The sequence below is a fragment of the Brienomyrus brachyistius genome, unplaced genomic scaffold (assembly GCF_023856365.1).
Source record: "Brienomyrus brachyistius isolate T26 unplaced genomic scaffold, BBRACH_0.4 scaffold1284, whole genome shotgun sequence".
Taxonomy (NCBI): Eukaryota; Metazoa; Chordata; class Actinopteri; order Osteoglossiformes; family Mormyridae; genus Brienomyrus; species Brienomyrus brachyistius.
The window spans coordinates 21,800-33,059 of NW_026043558.1; the positions used below are offsets into that span (position 1 = coordinate 21,800).

Genomic DNA, 11,260 nt, shown 5'->3' on the forward strand with positions numbered 1-11,260 from the left:
ATTTCAGGCCAGAAGATTGCAAATTAAATCATGAAACCTTTGAAGATATTATGCTGAATAAATGTAATAATAATGAAAAATTAGCAATGTGTATTGGAATAAAGCATAATTGTATTTGCCATGACGTTTTGCTTTTCGCTGTAGTGCTATGGTTGAACGGAAAAACTTACTTTTGTGTGCATAAGAAAATAAATAGGAGGAACTACGAAACCAAGTAATTCCTTTTACTATGTATACTTTTTCTTTAATGTTAAAAGATAGACAAACTAGTAATGGGCAAACAGCTCTTCGGCTCTTGAATTAAATTATGCAGGTACTACAGCAAAATGCTCAAAAATACCAAAACACATCAAGAGCTAAATATGCAAAAACAATAAATACCTTCCTGTGGAAAAGGGGCAACATAAACCAAATGTAAAGTCACGAAAATCATGAAAATATAAAGTACACTTTACACACTTCATTTCTTTGAATTGAAATTAATTATATTCATCTACCTTCATACATTAATACAAGACATTATATGATTATAATGTTTGTTATTATCATATAATTTTTATTTAGGTATTATGTAGGTGCAGTTAATGTATAGTGTTACCTGATATATACTAATAAGCAGTAATACAATAAAAAGAGAGAAGAATGTCAGCTGTTCTCCAAGAAGTTACTGATTTCTTGGATGGCTAGAAGAACATCGATTCAGTTCCCAAAAATCTGTAAGAACAATTTTTGAGGATCTGTATTTTCCATTGTTATTCTCAAAGGGCTGTCATCATGACTATTTTGCTTTTCAGGTAAAGACTCCAACAGCAGGACTGTGGTACAGCAGCCTGTGTCTGACACATTGCAGCCAGGAGACTCTGTGAGCCTGCAGTGTACGATAGAGACTGGGAGCTGTGCAGGAGAACACAGTGTTTACTGGTTCAGACATGGATCAGGAGAATCCCTTCCTGGAGTCATTTACAGCCCTGGAAACAGCAGTGATGAGTGTGAGAAGAGCCCTGAGGCTGGATCTCCTACACGGAGCTGCGTCTACAGCCTCCCCAAGGGGAACCTCAGCCTCTCCGATGCTGGGACTTACTACTGCGCTGTGGCCATGTGTGGGGAGATGCTGTTTGGGAACGGCACATAGCTGGATATAGATGGTAACACCCAGTGTGGGGAGATGCTGTTTGGGAACGGCACACAGCTGGATATAGATGGTAGCACCCAGTGTGGAGAGTATATCTGCTTCAAAGTTTTATTTAGCTTATTCTGCTATTAAGACATTTATTTCTTTTTTTAATGTAATGAATTTTCTAATTTAAGTGCTTAAATTAAATTACACAGATGTTAATTTAATAATTATACATCCATCCATCCATTTTCCAAACCGCTTATCCTATTGGGTCGCGGGGGGTCCGGAGCCTAATTTAATAATTATTTCAAATATTAATATCCATCCATCCATCCATTTTCCAAACCGCTTATCCTATTGGGTCGCGGGGGGTCCGGAGCCTAATTTAATAATTATTTCAAATATTAATATAAATTGTTAAAATACAAAATACTAGAAGTTCATGTTAAAAATGGACTATTTACAAAACAACTGCTGTAATGTGTTATCGATTTGATCTTTAACTAATGTAATGTAAGCAAATGGGAAATGTGTCTCTATATCATTATGCTGAAATCTATCTCTTTGTTACAGGCTTTCAGAAGCTGCTGGATCCTCTTCACTCTGGCTTGCTGATAGTTTTATCTTGCAGCATTATTCTGAACGTTGCTCTCATTTGTATAAGATGTAAACTGACCTGTACACACTGTGCAGGTACGCTGCCCGGCTTTATGCACTCAGAAGGACAAAATGTAGATTTTAACAAATTATAGAAATATAAAATTGTTTTATGATAGATAACATTTTCATATTAAAACCACTCTTGCAGGTAATACAGTTTTAAAATCCATTATTAAATCTCACCTTATTTATATAAACCTTTTTGTACTGTAAGATTTACATTTTTGTATTATATCTTTCATATTTTGCTAAATCTATTGAAATATACATGTTGCAATAAGTTGCATATCAATAACTTTTATTACCAAGATCTCCTTTATAGCAATTTTATTATATATGATATATGAGAACAAATGACACGTATCCAAACATGCACACTTAAATTGACAGAAGTCATTTTTACTTTCATTTTTGAGACAAAAAGGATGTTGATTGCTTGAAAATTCGGAATGTTATCTGACCACGGTATGATACCGTGCGAAATTAAATAATATATTGATGTGTTATATATTTTAAACAGATGAAAAGAACAGTGATATATCAAAAGTGGAATGGTCACGCAAGCAAGTATGTAATAAATATTTCAAATTACAAATCGTCAGTAAAACAAATGAACCTCAGACTGATTTCCATCCTGGGATCAGCATTTTAAGTGCTATTTGTGAAAATAGGTAATAGCAAACCGATTTGATCCATCCAATTCTGCCATCTTTGTCTCCACAGTGCCATGACGAGGACACACTGAATTACGCTGCCCTGAACCTTAAGAAGCCAAAACCCAGGAGACAGAAGAAAGACGGGAATAATGACACTCTGTATTCTGACCTCCGCTACAGAGATTATGAATAAAGATGCTTCTCATTCATGTCAGTCACACAGAGTGTTCAGGGTGTAGCTTTAATAATGTTCAGAGGAGGGCAGGGGAGCCAGTGCTTCTGAGACTGAATCACGGGATTTTACGGAGCACCGGTGCTGAGTTTGGTGTCAGTGTGTTTGGGGCGCATTTTTACTGGAAGTGCAAATGTTCAAGCCAGACTGGGGGCTGAGGGAGGGGGAGAGGGGAGCCACAGAGATTATTTCTTCATGGCATGGGGGGGAATAAGCGGCTTTAATGTTGTGGAAAGGCTGAGTTGCTGCAATCAGTTCTTTGATGTCACACATGCTTACTTGTCTCCCTTGTGTACCATGCTGAATGGTTTGGGGCAAACGCACAGGGACTGATCGATTATATTAAACAGATGAAAGAAACTGAATGAAAATTTCAAGTGTTCTTAAATTACGTTTTTCATTTAATTGTGTGTTCTGGATGTATTTTTGAGTATATACATGTACCTGTATATGTACCTGTATATATACCTGTGTCGTTAATAACGATGTGGATAATTAAGAAAGAGGAGTTTTGTTTCTTGCTCCCTGTCTTGTTACTTGGCTCACAAACATACACACACATAGACACACACACAAACATACACAGACACACAAACACACACACACATAGACACACACACACACAAACACACATGCACACATGCACACACACACACTGCTACGGCTCTGTAAGAACACTACCATGCTCTTTTGTGTGAGTGGGGTGGGGGGTGTTAAATAAGATGAAAATGACAATGGCTGTACTTTTGTTATGTCAGTTGTGTTTCTATAGTCATTGTATCATATTCCACAAGCTTTTTATTCTACAAGATGTACAAGCCAGTCAGTGTATTCAGTGGGGTGTTCAGGAGTCATTAGGTTCTGAAAAATGTCTTGCATTTAAAACATAATGTACTTTTGAATACTTAAGTATTTTTAGATGCAAATACTCCAGTACTTTAACTGAAGTAAAAAATTAACTGAAAAACTTTGAGTATTATTTGACGAGGAGTATCTATACTTAACTCAAGTAGTGAAGTTGTGTACTTTGTCCACCTCTGTCCAAAAGTGACATACAGCTGTAAGCTGTTTGGGTTTGTTTGTCTGCTGAGTGCTTCTCTGCAGTGCTGCAGATGTTTCCACTGGTTAGATGCAGCTCAGGAAGACTGACCCACTGACTGCACTGTGCTGGACTCACTTTGCAAAGAGTAAAAACCACACAGACAGAACAATATCTGCTTCTTGTAAGACCCTGTTTCCTCTCTACCTCACCCAGGTCACGCTTTCAAGTATTCAGCCTAAGTTATTTTATCCAAACAAGCCACCATTATTATTCATGCAGCTGGACATTTGACTGGAGCACATGATTGCTACATATCACTACTGTACATGGAACGGAATGTACAGTTTTCACAACAGAACTTTAGAAAAGCAAAATTCTCATCAGTCCACATCTCTAACCACCACACATCCTAGGGCTCCCATTTATAATGGTACATTTTTGTTTTATTCACATTCTTTTTCATCACACAGATAAACACCATCCATTAATCTTACAGCATGTATCCTGGTCAGGGTGATGGGGACGACACCACCTATATCGAGTGTGATTTAAGGCCAAGACCTTAAAAGGGAGAGTCAAGACTGAGGCTTGTTACAAGAGCAGTGGGGCACAAAACAACAAACAACATCATTATGAATGTAAAATAAATGGATGTATATATAAATATAGGGTAATAATAGAAACAAAAAATAAGAATATATTACATACAGAGGAATATTATAGGAATATTAAAATTAACTTATACACAATCCTTAACTTATACACAATCCTATTGCATGTAACATTATTGCTCATGTGCCAGATATTAGCCTCCCAAAGGAAGCTGCCACACAGGGCATAATGCACTGGCTCAATGCAACACTGCACATCAGTGAATAAGGAGGAACAATATTGCAGATCAGCAGCAGATAGAAACTGTATCAGAAGACAGTGAACAGGGGAAAAGTTCAATGAGCAGAGTGCAGATTATAAAGCCTGACTGCTGTGGGGCCCAATGACCTGCGGTACCGTTCTGTCACACGCCGGGTGTCTGAGTCTCTTACTGAAGGAGCTGCCCTTACGGGCCTCCATAGTCTGCTGGGGGGGTGAGAGGTGTCACATAAAATTGATGACAGCCTTGTTATCAGCCTGCTCTCATCCATCTACTCTACAGTGCCAAGGGACGCTCCTCCCTGATGATGAGAGGAGTCTAAGCATGTGGACATTTGGGATAATGTGAGTTCAGAACTGGATGGTCAGCTGTACGACTTCCAGTCTGTAGGCAGACTCATCACCTTCAGTTATGATGGCAAACACAGTAGTATCACCTGCAAAATTCAGGATCTTCACTGGAGCAGCAGTGATTTGTGTAGAAATTGAAGAGAAGAGGGAGAGCACAGAGCCTGGAGGAGCTCAGTGCTGAGGGTCAGCGTGTCTGATGTGTGCTGTAAGCATACAGATGTCCTGCATTTGTGGAACATTTTGTTTGTGCTGCTGTTTATATGTGTTGTTGACGCTGCAGTCAGTAATTTTCCACTAGCAGTCTCACCTCTGCATTTTACAGGAAGACTGACCGACTGAGAGCAGGGTGTTTGTGTCTCTCTTCTCAGTGAGCGAAAACCACACAACCATCAGGTCCTCAGCTCAGGCCCACTGCTTCACTAGAAAAACCACAAAGGGTATTTTTATCTAAAAGTGGGTGAGCAAGTGAGATGTTATTGACAGCATGAATTTGTCTACTAACATTTTAAATTCAAACCTAAAAAGCAGTATGTCCAGGATGTCAGTAATTACATTTAGTCAGTATGAACAATTTGGGTGCAATAATATAGAATAATGTAGAATTTTGCATAATTCAGTTAATACCAGTAAGATACCGATCATTAACACTATAAGGTCATGTTGCTGAATCTCATTGTTAAAGTTAAATGAATCTACGCATTTTTATACACACAAGACTGTGCTTAGTTCATCTTTCAGTCAAAATCACACAGTGAGGCAAATCTGACCATCTTAATTGTTTTTGCTTGTGTGGAATGGCATCCCATGCAGGCCTGTGCTCTGTGCTTCCTGGGACAGGTCCCACCCTCTCCAGACCCCGATGAGAATTAGTAGTCGCTGGATAAAAGATTGACAAAAGATAAAAATACAAAAGTCATTCTTGCTGTCTAACCTCTGATTACTGCATGACATTTCTGATTTCTGATAACTGATAAGTAGAAAATATGTTTAGTCTCTTGCTTGGTGGTAAGAAAAAAGGAGAACCACAAAGAGCACAGTCATTTTCAAGGTTATTTCTCACTGGTCAGTGTGAAAGGCTGCGTCATTAATATAACGCCGGGCTCAGCACAGTGACTGCACCTGCGCTGCACTGTAGAACACAAGCCAGGCTGCAGACCATCAGCCCTGAAAGTTAAAACAGGACTCGTATGTGTGTCATGTGGTGTTTAATAAAAATTTACAGGACAGAACATAGTGGATTCAGTTTCCTTTGCTCTTACACTCCCAGTCCAAAGTGTGGCCACGACTGCTGTCAATGCATCTGTCTCTTTTTTCACCTTAATTTTTCACCTGTGTTATTCACCTTAATATCAAAAGGCTCCAAAGCAGTACACTGTAAAACCAAATTAGTAAGCAGAACTTAAAAAAATTGATGTAACTCGTTGCCTCAATGTTTTTAAGTTCATGAACTTAAAAAAAATATTTCAAAAAGGTTAAATATTTGGATTATATGCTACATAAACATTTTAATTACAGTTAAATTAAAACTAGTTATTAAATCAACTTAAATATTTTCAGTTATAGTGACTTAAAATTTCTCTTAACCTTTCTCATGGTATTAAGTTAACATTACAAAAAAAAATAAGTACACAAAGAACCATTTTTAAGTAGCATCAACTCAATATTTATTAGTCTTTGTCATTTGTTTTACAAGTACAAGTAACTCAAAAGCTTTCACACACAAGACTCAAAATCGCATGTTTCAAAACTTAAAATTTTTGTGGCAACTCATTGCCTCAAATATTTTGAGTACAAACAAAGTAAAGTTTAAGTTACAGTGAGTTACACTGAATTCTTGCCCTCTTCTATTTAACACTGCAGTGTTAATTTAAGACAGAAGCATAAAACAATTCAGAGATGCACTAGGCTAAAACCTGAACACCAGATTAAAATAGCACCTCTAAAATTACAAATTTATGAACCTGCCTGAAACTTAACATGTACCATTTACAACTAAAATACACATACAATTATCAAGTACTACCCAGTACTTAACTTTCAAGAACAAGAGTTGTATTAATGCCAAATAACATTAATACAAAAGGCACACTGTGCATATTGTGGGAAAACAACTGGTGCAGAAACATTTTAACCATTATTTTCACAGAAATAATCTACATTGAACTACAAAGGAACTGCCAGGCCTTAGTAATTATTCTGATAAATGTCTACATGCGCATCAAGTCATTTTTGAGACTCTGTAACTTGGGTGACAGTTTACCATCGTCAAGACCAAGTAAAATCTTCTGAATGAATTCAAAAGTGTTGGTCAGTCCCCTGGGATAGCTGAGGTGTAGTGCATAGATCAGTCCAAACATTACCAGGACGGCATCAGCAAATCTGGGGAGGTTGCCCACAATCTCGCTTTCAATGACAACAGAGATTTTCACAGGCTGGAAGTGAACTGGACCTGTGTCATTATCTTTGACGACTGTGAGGAGGGCTACTGAAACATCTAAAAGGTCAGGCTCATCAGATGTGTCCTACAAAATAAAATGGATATAAAAGGATTAAAGATTTTTTATTAAGATTTTTGACAAAAATATTTACAGCAGGTTTAGTGCAAAGATAAAGGCATTTAGTTAGTCATGAGATTTAACAAACAATATTGCTTCAGACCAACTGACAGAAAGTTTAATGATTTTAATTGTTGTGTGAACAAACTACAGTATGATTTTAAACAGAAGATCAGTGTTCTACAGGACCCAGCTAAGCTACCAGTAAACAAGAAATTGATACTATGCTAAAAAAACCTATAAAAACACTTTGCTTTAATCAAAATTATCTAGTACCAAAGTTTTTTTTTTTTTTACAGTGAGGTCAAAGAAAAATCGCTTCTAATCTCTTCAAATCACACAAACTATGTGATTTGAAAGACTGAGGAAGGGTAAGCGTGTAAATATGTCTGTATTCATATGAACTGTTTACTTAATATAGTCGTGAGATTAAAAAAAATAAAATAAAACTTACTGTGCAGGTCTTGAAAAACTCAGAGACGTCCTCACGTAGATACACAGGAAGGGCATGAAGAACAGTAACACGCTTGGTGTGTATGTCATGAACCTCCTATATAAAAGGAGATAAAAACAGAATTGTACATAACTTATTTACTGGTAAACATTACAATCAGATATACAAAATCAGACACATACCAAAAAACCTGGACAAGTTGTTGTATTGAAAGCTCATTTGAATCATCAAACTTTTCAAATGTTTTCCAATGTTCCTCTTTAAGAAATAGACCCATAAAATAGGTATAACAATATTTTTACCTGTTCATCATGGATTTTCAGGATTTCAGTCAAAGCGTCTGACGTCTTCCCGGTTCTGCTTGCCTTCTGTCTGAACAGGGTCATCAGTCTAGGAAGATGTCGGTCAAGCTCAGAGTAGAATGTGTTGGGCAGGTTCTGGTTTGTAATCCGTTGGAACTCTGCATACACCTACATTTTAAAACAAAGACAGACAGACAACACAGCCATATTAACTATGTGAATCTGGCAAATACACTACCCATCCATAAGGCAGAAAACAGCCCCTGAATGTGGTATATGTTGTCAAAAAAAGAAATAACAGGAAAAAGTGCTACTACATTACCTCAGATTCCATTTTGAGTGCAGGCCAGAGTTCCATGAGCTCTTTCACTGGTGGGCATGTCTTTACTATGGTTTGTCGCCGCAGGGCAAATGTGGTTTGCATCATCTTTTTTATAAGCGGCAAGTTCTTCTCAGCTTTCTTCATTTCATCAACAACTTTCTGCCTCAGCTGTTCAAGGGTTGAGGGATTTTCTCCTTGGGGAAAGTTGGGCAGAAAGTTTACCTCCGCTCGTTTGGGTCTTTTAATATTTGAATGTGAAGATTCATTGTCAGGATTCATTCTACTTCTTTTTCCAGCATTCACTGTGATCTCTGAACATCCAGCCCTTCTCATCTTGCTCCTATAGTTGCCCATCTTAAACTTTAGGCTGTTCTTCCATCCATTCCAGCCAGTTTCAGATCCTGCTTCCTTCAAGCAAGGATATTTTAACACAAGAGCCTCAGCTACCATTGCTATCTCCTTATCACTGGGATAAGCCTTGTAGCCATACATCTCAGATGCTAGCTTTTCTAAAATGTCATGTTTTACATCTCTTGTTAACTGAAGATACTTGTTGTTCTTCTCAAATTCAGTATTACCTTCCCGAAGTTTCAATTCAACATCCAAAGAAAATGTGGGAATTGAAAAAAAAACTGAAGGCCATCTTCTCCCACGTTCTGAGGATGATACACTTGAGATTGTTTCTGTTGAGGCAACAGAGCTGGAATCTTGCTCAAAAGACACATGCACAACCGCTTTCTGTGGCAACTCATCAATGTCAGAGAGGGATGTAAGTTTTCCATCAAAGTCGGGGTCTTCATATTTTAAACTGAAGTCAAGGTCTATTTCCAGCTGTTCTTTTATAACAGCAATCAGTGCATCAATAGAGGCTGGTCGTGAACAGAGTTTTAATTTTCTAGCCCGGTCTGGTTCAACAACACGAAGGACCATGGGTTGTGGGGATAGATCTGCCATTATGCTAATGGAAAGCAAAAGATTGGCATGCATAAATGGTTATTAAAATATACAGATTATATGCTGCTAGATAAACAGTAATACAAATATAGTAATTAATTCAATAAAAACTACTCACCACTGGCTAGACTCAGTTCTGTTTTATTTGTATGAATCTCTTGGGTGTTAACAGAAGCAAGCCTTCTACCTCGTATGCAGAGAGCGGGACTGAATCGTTGAGATCAGACTTCAGGTGGATTGACAGACTTGTCTGGGAAGGTGACAGCTCATAGGATCCAAGATGTTCTAAATACCAGCAATCATAATTAGAACAAAGGAATGAAACAGTGCTATTGACAAGGTAGATGTGCTCTACTCTGCAGAACCTAGGTAGTCCACCACTGTCTCCGACAGACAAAAACATTTCACAGACATAGTGTGTGCCATCAATGGTAACCTTTGATGTCTGGTATATTGTGTCACTAGTTGTTAGTGTTCTAATGTGTAGCTGAGCTACTTCTGGTAGAGCTGAAACCAGAACAGAGTCAACCCTGGATGCTTGTGTTTCTGGCTTGAAAAATGATGGGGCAGCAAGATGGTATGCCATCATGTGTTGGTGTCTGACTGCCATTGTCTTCAAAATATTTTTGAAGTTTTGAGCGTCATGCACCACTCGTTTAAAAAAACGGTGTTTGGCCTCAAATCGCATTGTCCAAACATGCACCAGGGGCCCATAGCACTTGATCATGGTGGGGTAATGCTCCACATAGTGATGCTTAGGACGAAGGCTAAACTCTGGGAATGTCTTCAGCAGTACTTGCTTATGATCGCTGATTTTGGACTGAAAATAGTCTAAGGTTTCATCAGAAAATGATGGGCATAATGCTAACTGCACTACCTCTTTCAGTTCCATCAAAACTGTCCATGCACCATTACCTTCTGGTACAACACTGCCTACAAGCAATGGAAGCAGTCGGAGCAGAGTAGCATTTTCATGACCATTCCCTCCTATCGTTCCTCGAGACAGAAATGTTTTGGGAATTGGTTGAGGCCTATCCACTTTATCAGCATGTTGATATGGGAATGATGCAATCTTTTGGTTCAAATACTCTAAAGTGAAGTACTTCATCTGGATCAAGGTCTTAATGCAGAGAGAAATCTCCACAGGAACTATGCCTTCTAGAAGATCATGCAGGACATCTGGAGGAAAGCCTGTGACTGGATGAAAGTAATCCAGGGAGTCACGCAAGACACAACTTGTTTTAACACCAAAGTGGTTGGAGGAAGCGTCATTTTCCTGAATGTTTTGTACATGAAGGTCATGGCTATCTTTGGTTCTTTGAGAAAACTGCCTGGCTTCAGTTGCTGGAAACTGTTCTCTTGTGGCCAAGCAGAATCTGCAAACATAGCCTGCTTTAAATAACTCCACAAAGCCACCTAATCCATGGGCAGCTAGATTGTCAGCAGACACACAAAAGATGGTGCCTTTGACATTGCGACCAAGTCGTTCAATAAAAACACCATCCTGTTCAAGAATATGAACATCATGTAATAATGGAGCAAGTACAGCTGCATACCCATGCCTCTGGAGGTCTGTCACTTTTGCAAGCATTGCTAGCTGTATATTGTGTAATGCTGACCTGTATTTTGGTGACATATTGGCAAGTGCCCAGTATACAGCACAAAGTTTGTGAATTTTACGTGATGTGCCAAGTGGGTTGGCAATTTCAAGCTCATCAATATATAACTGGAGTGGTAAAATGAGA

The 11,260-nt window shown here is 38.3% G+C and overlaps 2 protein-coding genes across 2 annotated transcripts; both read right to left on the reverse strand.

Annotated features, from left to right (window-relative positions):
* Positions 1-6,565: 6,565 nt before the first annotated feature.
* LOC125730418 (uncharacterized) lies at positions 6,566-9,033 on the reverse strand. The gene is made up of 4 exons (XM_049005793.1): positions 8,562-9,033; positions 8,240-8,407; positions 7,938-8,033; positions 6,566-7,450 (listed from the first exon to the last, which is right to left on the reverse strand). The coding sequence occupies exons 1-4, from the start codon at positions 9,009-9,011 to the stop codon at positions 7,136-7,138; spliced, it is 1,029 nt and encodes a 342-aa protein (XP_048861750.1). The 5' UTR covers positions 9,012-9,033; the 3' UTR covers positions 6,566-7,135.
* A 69-nt stretch (positions 9,034-9,102) lies between these two features.
* Positions 9,103-10,870, reverse strand: LOC125730419 (uncharacterized). Its single transcript, XM_049005794.1, has 2 exons — positions 9,703-10,870; positions 9,103-9,519 (listed from the first exon to the last, which is right to left on the reverse strand). Exons 1-2 carry the CDS (start codon positions 10,621-10,623, stop codon positions 9,472-9,474), a joined length of 969 nt encoding a protein of 322 aa, XP_048861751.1. The 5' UTR covers positions 10,624-10,870; the 3' UTR covers positions 9,103-9,471.
* Positions 10,871-11,260: the final 390 nt, after the last annotated feature.

What these genes read in the sequence shown, in the direction of transcription:
- LOC125730419 (XM_049005794.1), bottom strand. Translation starts at nt 10,623, where the DNA reads ATGAAGTACTTCACTTTAGAGTATTTGAACCAAAAGATTGCATCATTC. An exon ending in TCCCGCTCTCTGCATACGAG is followed by an intron (nt 9,520 to 9,702) that starts GTAGAAGGCTTG and finishes GCTTTCCATTAG; the next exon opens with CATAATGGCAGATCTATCCC.
- LOC125730418 (XM_049005793.1), bottom strand. Translation starts at nt 9,011, where the DNA reads ATGGTAGCTGAGGCTCTTGTGTTAAAATATCCTTGCTTGAAGGAAGCA. An exon ending in CACTCAAAATGGAATCTGAG is followed by an intron (nt 8,408 to 8,561) that starts GTAATGTAGTAG and finishes TTTAAAATGTAG; the next exon opens with GTGTATGCAGAGTTCCAACG. An exon ending in AGTTTTTCAAGACCTGCACA is followed by an intron (nt 7,451 to 7,937) that starts GTAAGTTTTATT and finishes TTTATTTTGTAG; the next exon opens with GACACATCTGATGAGCCTGA.